The sequence below is a fragment of the Miniopterus schreibersii genome (assembly GCF_964146895.1).
Source record: "Miniopterus schreibersii genome assembly, chromosome: 9".
NCBI classification, from domain to species: Eukaryota; Metazoa; Chordata; class Mammalia; order Chiroptera; family Miniopteridae; genus Miniopterus; species Miniopterus schreibersii.
In genome coordinates, this window is record NC_138118.1 from 47,247,163 (window position 1) to 47,262,679 (window position 15,517).

Consider the following 15,517-nt stretch of genomic DNA (forward strand, 5'->3'; position numbering starts at 1 on the left):
AGGTTTTACATACGCTCCCTCACTGATATTGCAAAATCTGTAATAGTTAAATGAACTTCAAAGAGGACAGTGCATTTCAGTGAGACCCTGGGGTATAAAAGCTTCCCATAAGTTAGACTGAATTTACGTCCTATATTTATATACTCAGTTACTTATGAATCTCATGTCCTGGTTCATCAAGAGCTTTTGTGCCCATGTACTTAGTGGGCATAGCCAGGTAACCTGCAGAGTTGGCAAATACGCCCGTAGTGCTCCGCTCCTCGGTGGCTTGTGTTCATATACTCACTCAGAAGTAAATACTTACTGAGTGCTCACCATGTGCCAGGCACAGTGCTGGGCACTGGGCACAGCAACAAGCACAGAGCAACATGCTTCCTGCTCTCACGGAATATAACCCTGAGAGACATACCTTGTAACATAATCACACATGCAAAACTATATACATAGCACCATGAAAAAATGCTGTGAAGAAGAGATGGGAGCCAATGACAGGTGGATGTGACCTGACTGGAGTGTGGAGAAGGCTTCTCTGGGGAGGAGGTTCTGGAGCTGGACAAGGAGGAGTTAGCCAGGTGAAGAAGAGAGGGAAGGGCATTTCAGGAGGAGGGAGCAACTTGCCCAAAGCCCCCTGAGCAGGAGGAAGCACTGTGAACTGTCATAGACTGAGACGTGGGTTGGTGGGATGATGGAAACCAAGGGGAACCTATGGTGAGATGAATTGGGGAAGAAGGCAGGGCCAGAACACGAAGGGCATAGTAGTCTTGTGAAGGATCTCATCTTTTCCCTGAAAGAAGTGGAGTGCCACTGAAAGGTTTTAAGCAATGGGCAGATGGAGCAGATTTGTGTTTTGAAAAAGGACTGTCTTATCTAACAGAGTGGATGGGTGGGGGGGGGGCAAGCAGGGAGGGAGGCAAATACACATTGGTTAGTATTTGAAAGGATTCATAGCCTCTTGACACACACATTGACTTTAAACATGCATCTGTATATCTGAGCTCAGAGTACTGGGTGTTTTAACAGAAGTATAGGTCTTGGGAAAGTATAGAGAAGGAAACTCAGGAATATTGAACTAGGCACTTTGCCCTTTCTGGAAAATATAATTCCCATTTTACAGAAGAGTAAAATTGACTCTCCATTAAATAACTAGCAGAATATGATGACATGCTGTTCATTCAATTGGTCAGAAGGACACTCTCTCCCTGCCCACCCGATGTACACACCCCTGAAGCTGCCCAGAGGAGGCCTGGAATTTGGTTATAGAGCAGCCACCTGTAAGCCTATGATGGGGTAACTTGTCCAAGGTCAGGGCTAGACTGCCAGTGAGTTACTGAGCCAGTATTTGAATATCAGGTCTGTGAGGCTCCTACTCTTTTTACTACCTGATGTTTCCTTAAAATAGAGGAAGAAACTGTGGAAAAAGGAAAGGGATTGAGATAGGGAGTGGGCTAGGAAGTCACTAAGACACGTAAAAACTTCCTTCTAAACTAGCCTTCAGGGTAAGGAAGAAAATGAGTGAGTTTAAGGGACGATGGAAGTAGCTTAGATTAGAGAACTGAAAACAAAGAGAGGTAGTTCTTCATTGTGTCAATGACCAGAGGCTTCAAACTGAGATAGATTCATTGATGGGTGTATTTCTCTATTTTTACCCAGCTATTTCCTTCTGAGAAATTCTGTGTGTGACAGAATCTCTTGTTGCTAAGGGAGACAGCTTCACTGCCTTGCTTCTCTGAATCCAAGGGCAAATTAATTCAAGACAGTATGTCATGCCATTCAAGTTCAAAGTCAGGATATGCGCAAGATGTGAAGAGGGCTCTTCCCCAAATTCAAGCAGCTAGGCAGGCCTACCCAGTTATGGCTTAGACAAGCACACTCAGTCCTGTGGAAGATAAGGCAGGGTTCTTCTGAGTGGTCATCAGGAATCTGCATACTACTAAACATGTGCTTTCCCAAGGCAGACTCCTTTTAGACCTGGCAGAAATAACAAACATAAAGTAATTTGGGCCATCAAAATAAGTTTCCTAGGAGTGAAAACCATCTTTAAAATTTCAAATACAAAGATGAGGCACAAGATGAAAGTTTACACAGATTTTTCTCAGCATGCACTTTTCTGAGGCATTTCAAACATTTCTGCATTAGTCTCTTCTAAAAGTATACCAGGGCATAAGAGAGCATTTTTGATTGGCTGTAGAGGGACCCCGACCCTGCTGGTGTGAGAACTGCTTCACCCCTCCTCGCCCACAGCCATTCCACCTCCCCCTGGCCCTAGTATTTGTTTATAACAGATGACAAAAATAGGGCAGCTGTGAACCTCACATTGCCTGTAGACTTGTTTTATTTTGCCTGCACAGCTTTTTAAAATAAAAAAAAATTTCTTTTCAAGTGTGGCTAATTCTTAAAAATACAGATTTAAAGAATTTCTGAACTTAGAAGGAGGAAGCTAACATTCCCACTGATCAGCAGTTAACCAAGGTTAGTAGTGGCTGCCCCTCAGGAGCAAAGGTTCTCCCTTCACTCGTTTATGTTCCCTCCCAGCCTTGCAGGCATGTGAGTTCGTGACCATCCTCACCTTTGTGAGACTGTGGGTCTAAGCAGACTTGCTACAGTGTTCAGCTGGCAAAGTGTGGCAGAGGGTGAAGAGGAGATTATGCTCCTCTCTGCCCAGAACCCAGTAGTGTGGGCATCATAGGCGTAGAAGCCTTAGGATCACCCAGAGTCAGCACCTTGGCTCTTCTCAGGCAGGACTACAGCAGCAGCAAGGACTCATCAGTGGCTTTGTGCATCCCCTGACCCACACAAATGGGACTGGAGTTGAAGAAGAAGGAGAGGAGGTAGGCTACAGAATGACGGCAGTGGGCATACATAAGGCACCCTCTGGGGCTTCCACATGGAGACACTGAGAAGGAGACTAGTTGCCAGTTCTAAGAATGGAAGCAGTTTTAGCAACCATAATTTGGTCATTGAAGATAAATGTGACTTAAACTTCTGTTTCTAATAAGATGGAGGACTAGGTCCCCTGAATGACCTTACCATTGCTGAAGAGGCAAGAAAGTAAAGAATCTTCTGATGGCAAAAACAAAGTGAATTTAAGACTCCTGGAAGGTAAACAAGTGCCAAAGGGAATTTTTACCCAGAAAGTACCTGCTGGTTCTTGGGAAACTTGTTTCTAGCTGGATAACTAGACATTAAGGATAGAAAAGACAGCTTTGGGGTTACAAAGGAGGAGTCTAATAGGAGATACATACATGAACTGGAACCCCAAAGACTATTCAAAAGAAGGTAAAAAGAATAAAAAGAGTGAGACAGAAAAAGCCAGACGAATAAGAAGAGACAGTATAAAATGATAGAATTAAATTAAAATACTAATAATCAAAATTAATGTATATTAACTAAAATGATCCAATTAAGGCATATTGTTAAAAATACAAATCCAGCTACACAGACCAGAGAGACACAAACATAAGGAAACAGAAGGGTTGAAAGCAAAAGATACAAGACACATACCAGATAAAGAAACCTAGTGTACTATTTACAACATTATTTTGTCTTGAAAGTAAAAAGCACTGGCATAGATATGGTAGGTTACTGCATGATGATAAAAGATTTAATTCACTTGGAAAATATAACAACTATCTGAGTACCCAATAACAAGGCTTTAAAACATGTCAAGTAAAAACTGACAGATCAAAAATACTCAACAAAATCATTAACAAAAAAAGTTTTAAAGCACCTAGCTCAATATGTAATAGATCAAGTACATAAAAATTAGTAAAAGTATGGAATATTTGATAATACAATAATCAAGGTTTACCCAATGAACACATCTATAGAACACTGCACTCAACAATTACAGAATGCACATTCTTTGCAAGCACGCTTGGATCATATTTAGAAAAATTAAACACATGTAAAACCAAAAAAGCAAGACCCAACAAATTTTAAAGGTTGAAATCATATAGAATATATTCTCTAATGACAATGAAATTACATTAGATATCAAGAATACACAATTAACCTGAAATTCCCAATGCATTTAAAAATGTAAAACAAAACCACCTTCTAAATGACCCATGAGTCAAAGAAAAAATCATAGTGAGAATTTAAATATATTTATAACTTGAAGTAGTGAACATACTATATATCAAAACTACAGCCTTAAATTCACACAATATTACTAGAAATGAAGAAAATCTGTGAACTACCGATGTAAGCACCCTAAGTTGGGAGCAAGAAAAATAAGACGAGGTAACCTCAAAGAAAATGAAGAGAGAGAAACATTAAGTATGAAAAACAGAAATGAATAAGAGAACAAATATATAAGCTAGTTCTTGAAAGAATTAAAAATAGATCTCTAGCATGATTAATGAAAAACAGAAAGAATATACAAACTGTAGTCAAATAAATAAGTGGACATAAATACAAGTGTTTCAAACATTAAAAATATAAGAAGATAATATGAAAACTTTGAAAAATCAAGATGAAATAGATAAATTATTAGAAAAAAAGAAATTTATCAGAATCAACTCAAGAAGAAATAGAAAAGAATACCCTAATTATTATAGACAAGTAATCAGTGGTTTAAAATTTTCACATGAAGAAAATATACCAAGCCTGGATCGATTCACAGGTATGTCCTATGAAACAAACATTTAAGGACAATTTTAACCTCCATAAACTTCCCCAGACAGCAGCAGCAATGAAAACAACAAAAAGGATTATTTTTCTCACTTAGTAAGGCTAATATAATGTTAATCATTCAAGGACACTACAAGAAGAAAATTACAGGCCAATCTTGCTCAAGAATATAGATAAAAATATCCTAAAGGAAATATCAGAAAACTGAATTGAACAATGCATAAAAAAAGACATCAGAGAATATTAAGAGCTGCAAGAGAGAGACAAGTAGTGACCTACAAGGGAGCCCCCATAAGGTTGACAGCAGATTTCTCAACAGAAACACTTTAGGCCAGAAGGGATTGGCATGAAGTTCTCAAAGTAATGAAAGCCAGAAACTGCAATCAAGATTGCTTTATCCCGTAAGGCTATCATTTAAAACTGAAGGTGAAATAAAGAGCTTCCCAGACAAAAGAAAGCTAAAGGAGTTCAGTACCACCAAACCAGCACTGCAAGGACTAAACCAGCTAAAAGGGCTGCTCTAAGAAAAAGAAGAAATAGTGAGAGATAGGTACATCAGCATAAAGGGTGTGTGTGTGTGTGTGTGGTGGCATTAAATAAGTATACGTCAATAGTAACCTTAAATGTAAATGGAATAAATGCTCCAATCAAAAGACATAGAGTAGCCGAATGGATGAGAAAACATAACACATACATATACTGTCTACAAGAGACCCACCTGAGAGCAAAAGATGCACAGGGGCTGAAAGTGAAGGGATGGAAAAAAATATTTCATGTGAATGGAAACAAAAAAAAAAGCTGGAGTAGCAATACTTATTTCTGACAAAATAAACTTCAAAATAAAGACCATAACAAGAGACAAAGAAGGTCACTACATAATACTAAAGGGATCAATCCAACTGGAGGAAATAACCCTTATAAATATATATTCACCCAATATAAGAGCACTTAAATATATAAAAAATTTCTTGGTAGACTTTCAGGGGGAGAATGACAGCAACACAATCATAGTGGGGGACTTTAACACCCCACTGTCAGCATTGGATAAATCATCAAGACATAAAATCAACAGGGAAATAGAGACCTTAAATGACACACTAGACCTAATGGATTTAATTGACATGTACAGAACATGTCATCCCAAAGGAGCAGAATAGACATTCTTCTCAAGTGCACATGGAACAGTCTCAGAAATAGACCACATGTTAGGGCACAAGGCAAGTCTCTACAAGTTGAAGAAGATTGAAATCATATCAAGCATCTTCTCAGATCACAATACCATGAAACTAGAAATCAACCACTATAAAAAAACTCAAAAATATTCAAGCACATGGAGGCTAAATAGCATGTTATTAAACAATGAATATGTTACCAATGAGATCAAGGAAGAAATCAAAAATTTCCTGGAAAAAAATGAAAATGAACAGACAACAACCCAAAATCTTTGGGACACAGTAAAAGCAGTTTTGAGGGGAAGTTCATGGTATTACAGGCCTGTCTCAAGAAACAAGAAAAGCTCTACTAAACTATCTAACACAACAACTGAAAGAACTAGAATGAGAACAGCAAGAAAAGCCCTGAGGAAGTAGAAGGAAGGGAATAATAAAGATCAGAGCAGAGATTAATGACATAGAGACTAAAAAAACAATACAAAAGATCAATGAAATCAAGAGCTGGTTCTTTGAAATGATAAATAAGATTGATGCACCTTTAGGCAGACTCACTAAGAAAGAGAGAGGACCCAAATAAATAAAATCAGAAATGAAAGAGGTGATATAACAGCTGACCCAACACAGATACAAAGGATTGTAAGAAAATACTATGAGCAACTATATGCCAATGAACTGGACAACCTGAGTGAAATGGACAAATTCCTAGAAATATACAATCTTCTAAAGCTGGATCAAGAAGAATCAGAAAACCTGAATAGGCTGATAACAACTAATGAAATTGAAGCAGTAATCAAAAAACTGCCAGCAAACAAAAGTTGGAGATCAGATGGCTTCACAGGGGAGTTTTACCAAACATTCAAAGAAGAACTAACACCTATCCTCCTCAAACTATTCCAAAATATCCAAGAGAAAGGAACACTTCTAAGTCCTTTTTACAAGGCCAGCTTAGCTTAATTCCAAAACCAGATAAAGACACTACAAAGAAAGAGAATTACAGGCCAATATCTCTGATGAACATAGATGCTAAAATCCTCAACAAAATATTAGCAAATCGAATCCAGCAATATATTTAAAAGATTATTCACCATGACCAAGCGGGATTTATTCCAAGGATGCAAAGCTGGTATAATACACACGAATCAAAAAATGTAACACATCACACAAACAAACTAAAAGACAAAAATCACATGATCATATCAATAGATGCAGAAAAAGCATTCAATAAAATCCAACACCCATTTTTGATAAAAAAAACTCTCAGCAAAGTGGGAATAGAGGGATCATACATCAACATAATAAAGGCCATATATGACAAACCTACAGCCAACATCATACCCAGTGGGCAAAAACTGAAAGCATTTCCCCTAAGAGCAGGAACAAGGCAGGGGTGTCCACTTTCACCACTCTTATTCAACATAGTACTGGAAGTCTTAGCCTCAGGGGTCAGACAAGAAGAAAATATAAAAGGCACCCAAATGGGAAAGGAGGAAGTAAAACTGTCATTATCTGCAGATGACATGATATTGTACAAAGAAAATCCTAAAGACTCCACCAAAAAACTACTAGATTTAAAACATGGATTCGGCTATGTAGCAGGATACAAAATTAACACCCAGAAATCAATGACATTTTTATACACCAATAATGTACTCTCAGAAAGAGAAACGAATAAAACAACACCATTTACCATTGCAACAAAAAAATTTAGATACTTAGGAATAAACTTAACCAAGAAGGTAAAAGGCCTGTACACAGAAAACTACAGGATGTTGCAAAAAGAGATAAAGATATAAACAAGTGGAATAATATACAGTGTTCATAGATTGGAAGAATTAACATCATTAAAATGTCCATACTACCCAAAGCAATCTATAAATTCAATGCAATTCCTATTAAAATACTAACAGCGTATTTCACAGATCTAGAACAAACACTTCAAAAATTTATATGGAGCCAAAAAAGACCCTGAATAGCCACAGCAGTCTTGAGAAAGAAGAACAAAGTTGGAGGGATCAGAATACCAGATATCAAGTTATGCTACAAAGCCACTGTAATCAAAATAGCTTGATACTGGCATAAGAACAGGTATATAGATAGGTGAGTGGAACAGAACAGAGAAGCCAGAAATTGACCCATGCCATTACGCTCAATTAATATTTGACAAAGGAGGCAAGAACATACCATGTTGTAAAGACAGTTTCTTCAATAAATGGTGTTGGGAAAACTGTACAAGGACATGCAAAAAAAGAAGAAAAGAAAAAAAAGAAAAAAAGAAACTAGACCACTAACTTACACCATACACAAAAATAAACTCAAAATGGATAAAAGACCTAAATGTAAGACATGAAACCATAAAAATCCTAGAAGAAAACATAAACAGCAAAATCTCAGATATCTCCTGTAGCAATATGTTTGCCAATACATCTCCTAGTGCCAGAGAAACAAAGGAGAAAATAAACAAACGGGACTACGTCAAACTAAAAAGCTTCTGCACAGCAAAAGAAACCATCAACAAAATGAAAAGGGAGCCCACTATATGGGAGAATGTATTTGCCAATGACACACTGGATAGAGGGTTAATATCCAAAATATATAAGGATCTCACACAACTTAACAAAAGGAAGACCAACAATCCAATTAAAAAATGGGCAAAGGACCTAAATAGATACTTCTCCAAAGAGGACATACAAATGACCAAGAGACAAATGAAAAAATGCTCAGTCACTAATCATCAGAGAGATGCAAATTAAAACCACAATGAGATATCACCTCACACCTGTCAGAATGGCTGCCATCAACAAACCAACAAAAAACAAGTGCTAGCGAGAGTGTGGAGAAAAGGGAACCCTAGTACACTGCTGGTGGGAATGCAGACTGGTGCAGCCACTATGGAAAGCAGTGTGAAGTTTCCTCAAAAAATTAAAAATGGAACTTCCATTTGACCCAGTGATCCCACTTGTAGGAATATATCCTAAGAAACCCCAAAAAACCAATTAGAAAGAACTTATGTACCCCTATGTTCATAGCAGTGCAATTTATAATAGATAAGATCTGGATACAGCCCAAGTGCCCATCACTAGATGAGTGGATAAAAAAGCTGTGGTACATTTACACCAAGGAATACTATGCAACTGTAAAAGAGAAGGATCTCCCACCCTTTGGGACAGCAAGGAGGGAACTGGAGAGTATTATGCTAAGTGAAAGAAGCCAGTCAGAGAAAGACAAGTATCACATGATCTCACTCATATGTGGAATGTAATAAAATAAACTGATGAACAAAATAAATCCAGAGACATAGAAGCATGGATCAGACAGGGATTTCAGAGGGAAGGTAGGGATGGGAGAGATTAATCAAAGAACTTATATGTTTATAAACATAACTCATGGGCACAGACACTGGTCTGGCCAAGGCCTGGGGGTGGGGTGGATGCGGAGTGGAGGGGATCAATGGGGCAAAAAGAGGCCATCTGTAATACTTTCAACAATAAAGATAAATTTTAAAAAAAGCATATTGGCAGCCATAAAATAAATTAAAAAAATAAAAATAAATAAATAGATATGCTGGGTACTATGTTTTTCTTATCTGACAAAAAACATCATAAGTAATAGTAATATAATAACTATAATAGAATGGTAGTAATAAGTAAAAAAAAAATCTCTATTTATCTGGGCACTAATGGTATTAAGTGGGAACTTTACAATAAGATGAAAAAATGGGCCCCTAATTAACTTCAGTGTGAAATTTCCAAATTAGTAACCTATATGTTTTTCAGTTTATGTACTACTTTAAATTAATCAAACTATTTAATGACACAACTGTTGATTCATCCTGGTCCTTGCTGAAGTAATTTAAAAACATTTGTGAATTAAAATTTATTGCCAATTATAGATAAGTAGTAATGAAGGTAGAAAAGATTAGCTTTAAACTATGAAATTTGATAAGAAACATGAAAACAAGATCTGAATTTATTATATGCTATTATCAAGAACAATTATTAATCTTTATACAGAAATAAAATATTTATGTAATTTAGACTGTAGATAATATGAGCACCTTTCAATTTACATAATGAAGTAGCCCATTTCCCTGATGTGGAGTTCGTCATCCTAGCAAATTCTACACTAGTGCCATAAGAATTCATGAGTGAGAAAACCCACAAACATTTGAACATCAAATGTAGTCCATAAAAAAACAGAAAAAGAAGTCTTTCATCCATCTCTGCTAAATTCTGAACCTTACTTTGCCCCCACATCGGGATCGAGCCCACAACCTGGGCATGTGCCCTGCTCAGGCACTGAACAGGCAACCTTTCGATGCACAAAACAATGCCCAACCAACTGAGTCACACTGGCCAGGGCCTCAGCCTTATTTTAAAGATTGGAGGTAAAACCAAGTAGTAAAAGCTGATCCATGGAATTTCTGTGACTCCTAAGTGGCTCTTTTTCTTTGATAACTTGATGCTAGAAATATATGTATGTTGTAGTCCAAAATAAAATAACCCATATAATCTAAAACTGGGCATAATAATTCCTTTTATATGCTTATACACAGAAAGAATAGGTTGCTTTTTAAAAGTGGCATAGAAAATGATGAATTATTGCTTATTTTTGTAATCTTGATAAGTGGAAATATCATTGTTTTGAAACCCAGGTAGAGGACTCGTTTTTATCATCAGTCAGAAGAAAAAACATCTTTCATAAAACTGAATACCTGCCTATGAATTCTCAGTCTGTGTTCACATGGATTTGAGGACCTCAAGTAAACCACTGGAACAGGATAGTAATCTCCTTAGACAAGATCTAGGGGGAATTAACAAAGCCTGACCCACACACATCCTACTGTGTATGATAGCTTCCCTCTAGCTCAGAAATTTTCAAACTTTAACTTGTACCGGAGTCACCTGGAGGTGAATCACACAAACACAGCCTGATGGCCCCACTCATAGAGTTTCTGATTCAGTAGGTCTATGGTGGGGCTTGAGAATTTGCATTTGTAACACATTCTCAGGTGATGCTAATACTAGGGACCACAATGAGAACCATTACTCTGGCTTATATTCTATAAAAGTATTTTTTTAGACTACTTCTATATTTAGGCTTCTATGCCTTGGCAGTATTGTGTATATTGAACAGCCAGCCATTTAGACCACTTGTTAAAAAATGTGACCACTGGAATCCACACAGGCCACGTCTGAAGTCCACTGGGAGTGGAGTGGGGCTATTCTCTCTTATGGGGTCTGGTCCACTCATGGCCTTCCAGCTGTGTTCTTTTCACCTGCACTGCAAAGATTAATTTTGTTTTATTTACCCATTTGTGGGTTGGCTTTGCAGCATGTTTAGAAAGTACCCTTTTGCTAAAGGGAAGCTGGGAGCCAAGAAATCATGTAGAGGCCTACTCTAAAACCACATGTAGAGGACGCTGGCGTTGGATGGGGCATTGGGGTGGGAGTCTCTCAAGTAAGCCTTGCTTGGGTTCAAATGCCAGCTTGGATACTTCCCAGCTGTCAAAGCATTGTGTAGGGAGAGATAAAAATATCTCTGTGGGAATGAGAATCACAGAAAAGGTAGAGTTGGTGGTAGGAATAACAGATTTATTCAATTATCTGGGAGCAGTTGGTTGGTGAGGCTCAGCACAAGAACACCAGAACCACAGCTTTTCTGTATTAACTATAAGAGCAAGGAGGGAAGGCAAGAAAGAATTCTATAATTTAGTTATAATAACTAGCCTTTGTTATGTGCTTATAATCACCATTTTACAGAGAGAAAGGGAGAGAGACTAACATTCTATATTGTTATTGAGTTTTGTAACTTTTAAAAAATATATATCTTTATTGATTTCAGAGAGAGGAAGGGAGAGGGAGAGAGAGAGATAGAAACATCAATGATAAAAGAGTTGTCATTGATCAACTGCTTCCTGCACGCCCCCAACTGGGGATCGAGCCCGCAACCCGGTCATGTGCCCTGACTGGGAATTGAACCTCGATCTCCTGGATCCTAGGTTGCTGCTCAACCACTGAGCCATGCCTGGCCGGGCGTTGTTTTGTAATTTTAGATGAAAATCAGTTACTCATCAACCAAAATCCTCAAAATAACTATTACATTTAAAAATCCACTCTCAACTTACACCCTAATTGGGAAATTTCTCACTGCTATCATATTTATGGACAGCATGTACCCAAGAAGCTTAGTCCACCTTTCTCCAACTGCTTCTGTCTGCCCAGTATCAAAGCTGAGGGGCCAGTCAACACATCAGAAATATTTCCAGAGAAACATAGAACCATGCAAATAATAAATGTGGAGAAAGAAGCATAAAGCTAAAAATAAATTTCAAAAGATCCAATCTCAAATGAAAACTGAATCATCGAACCACAGAAAAAAATATGGAACCTTGTTTCCATTTCTTAGGTTACTTTGCCTGTTTTCTTTCATTTATTCTTTAGGAAAACCATATATATAGAACACTATGTTGAGATTTGTCATTCAGAAGACTATAAGCACGAATATGAGTGATCTAATTCTTACATAACTTTTGGCCAAACTTTAGAAAATTGGGTCATGAAATGAAAGAAAGTAACACCTACATTGTCTGCTTGCTTGATAACATGCTTCAGCACTCTTCTAGTACCACCATGGTTTCTTCAAGAATGAAGCAATTCTATAAAAAGGACTGTTCTTACCCTCATCCTTCCATTCCTTATTGCTGGCCCATCTTCTGCCAATCTCAACACGTATAAATCCATTTTGTATTCCCTTCCTCCACGAATGCTGAATCCAAATCCTTTGGCTCCTTTCTCCATGTCCACAGTGAAATAATCAAAATCCTTTGGGGCCAGGGAGAAAAATGGAATAAACAATCATTTAATATCAAAGAAGCTTCTGTAGCCAGTCCCTCTGTTCTCCTCCTCTCTCCTATAATGTGTTCCAAATGACACGATCTTGTGAGGTATAATCTGACTCCACAGTCCAGCAAAGTACAAACAAAGTTCCAAAGGTTTGAGCAGATCAGAACACAATTTACTTGGTCATTGGGAGAACTACTGTGTAGCTTGTTTACTTTGGTGTTCATCAGTTTACTTGATTAACATGCAATTACTGCATATAGGCCTGGGTGATATTTTCTCTCCTTTGAGTTTTTTCATTCATTGCTGTGGAGCAGTATAAATAAATGTACCAGTCCTGTGTATGTGCATACATGTGTGTGTGTGTGTGTGTGTGTGTGTGTGTGTGTATAAATTAGCTGTTTGCTGATTAGAAAAATAAAGTTTAATGGGGTCTTGACTACAACTCTCTGTGCACAAACTACCCGAGCATCAAGTTGGAGTGTACACAATTAATTTGTCTTTTACATAAAATGCCATGTGTCCAAGATTTCCTGACCTTCATTGTTCTTAAAATTTGGGGTAGATAAGATGATCTTTAATCCTAAATAAAACACAATTAATTGGCTAGAGTTGAAATTGTATTTAATTTGTATCTTGGAATCTAGTTGCCAGGTATTGAATATTTATTAGATACCAAGCTCTGGTATAGGCACTTTTCATAAATGATGAATTTATGAAATTCATAAATTTATGAAATTCCCCCCTTTAGGAAGCTGAAGTTCAGCGGGGTTACAGAAGTTGCCGTAAGAGACATCTAACTTGAGCAAATAATTACAAGAATCACTGTTGTGTAGACAGGAACTGGGTGCTTGTTACAGGCTGGTTGCAGGCTGGGTGATGAAGCCAGGCCTGGCCTTATCCTTATGTATAGGGCCTTGGCCCTTTACCACCAAGTGGGAGGTAGGGGGCCATGCAAATAATTATGGATCTAAAATACCTCCATTGCTGACATCTGTAAAAGTCTCTGCATTAGTAGCACCCTCTGAGGTTCCAGGTAAGAGGACTTTTTTTTTTTTTCCAGTTTCGACAAGACAATATACTGGAAGTTAGCTAGCTAATATCAGTTCATCCTGTTACCACTCACCCACTGATTGATAGATTGATTGATTGATTGTCCTGCTTTATTCTGAAATAGATTTATCTATTCAGAGCCTTTTGAGGATGTGGGTGTTACCCAGATGATATCATAACTAAGAATAGAACTTGGGCTGCCTATCTCAGAAAGGTGTTCTTTCCTTTGCCTCCCATTCTATTTAATTTTTTTGTACTTCAGGAAGTGTTGGTCCTGGGCCCTCAATGATCCCATTGGCCGAGGTACCTGGGGCTGCCTGTAGTCTGACAGAGGGTACTGTCTGGTGTCGGGGGAGTGCTGCCTGTAGTCCAGCAGCGGAGGTTGCCTATAGTCCAAGGGTGGGGGTTGCTGGTAGTCCCCTCCTGGGGGCTGCCTGTAGTCCAGGGGTGGCTGCCTGTAGTCCGTGAATGGAGGCTGTCGGATGTCCGGTTTCACATCTTGTCTTGCTTTTACTTCTGACCTGTAACTAAATATATGGAAATGGGGTTTACTTTGGTGTCTCAGTATTCTAAGGAGGTAGAATGATTGAATGACCTCTGGGCACGTATGGGCCACTCCTCTTGGTGGTCCTTTTGCTTGTTCAGGATTACAAGAAGATTAAATAAATAATAACTATTATTTTTCAATCTTTAACAAATGCCATATTGTATACTTTCCATTTGGCTCCTTAAGATATCAAGGTAAGAATGATGGCTCATCCAGAGCTTTGTGGAAAAGGACTTATGGATATCCCATTTTGACTTTGGCTATTTAAAAACTGTACTACTGAAGCAAATCTAGGGAGTTAAAGACCTAATGATACATCTCAAAATATCAGTCTGTTTTAACACCAGTAAACCAACTCTCTCTGCCTCTCTCTCCCTCCCTCCCCGCTCCCCCCCCCCCCCCCCCCCCACTTTGGCAGACCATTACTTCATGAAAACACAATTGACATGATCTCTAAATACTCTACAAATACAGAATTAAAGGCTATTTTAACCAGTTGGGTTTGGTCTTTTTTAATATCTTACAGAGGAATGATGATAGTAAGGTATAGTCACCAACTACAAATCAAGTAGAAAGTCACTAGGTCATTGTGACAATAGAAACATATCATGTAGAATTTGAATATGAGATTACAGCTATCAAATAAGTATCAGATACTATCATGGTCATAAAAAAGTAGGAAAGGCAAAAATGTTTAATGTTCAACATTTGTCTTTTTCTTATTTCTAGATATTAGTTATTAATAAAATAAATATAGAAATCAGAACTAGTTGTTTAGTGCTGTTTTGTGAATCCAACTTCTCTAAACTGAGGGGATTCACAGTTCCAAAAGGAGACTAAAACAGCCTATTCCTACCATTAAGGGGTCATGAATATGGTAAACTGAAAAATTATCACCGTAGAGGAATACTTAATTCTGTAGTTCACTGCCTATTGCCACAGTAACAGTCTATAAGCTACTTAGGGATATAGGTAGATTGAAAAAAAATACATAAGCCAGAGAAGGACAACTACCATATGATCTCACTTATATGTGGAATCTAATGAACAAACTAAACTGACCAACAAAGTAGAAAGAGAGGCATGGATACATGGAGCAGACTGACAGCTGTCAGAGGGAAATGGGGGGAGGGGGGGACTGAGTGAAAGAAGGTGAAGGGATTAACCAAAGAGCATATATGCATAACCCTAGGACACAGACAGCAGTGTGGTGATGGCCGGAAGGAAGGGGTGGTGGGGCTGGGTGGAGGTGAGCAAAGGCGCGAGGGGAATGG

The 15,517-nt window shown here is 38.1% G+C and overlaps 1 protein-coding gene across 4 annotated transcripts in view; it reads right to left on the minus strand.

Annotated features, from left to right (window-relative positions):
* The window catches only part of MAGI2 (membrane associated guanylate kinase, WW and PDZ domain containing 2), a 1,283,361-nt gene that overhangs the window by 90,451 nt on the left and 1,177,393 nt on the right, over nucleotides 1-15,517 (minus strand). For all 4 annotated transcript variants that reach the window (XM_081147187.1, XM_081147188.1, XM_081147190.1 and 1 more), the window contains 2 exons: nucleotides 14,004-14,223; nucleotides 12,482-12,625 (listed from right to left, as the gene is read on the minus strand). In XM_081147187.1, the coding sequence (XP_081003313.1) occupies nucleotides 12,482-12,625; nucleotides 14,004-14,223 (364 nt within the window). The remainder of the gene's footprint in view (nucleotides 1-12,481; nucleotides 12,626-14,003; nucleotides 14,224-15,517) is intronic.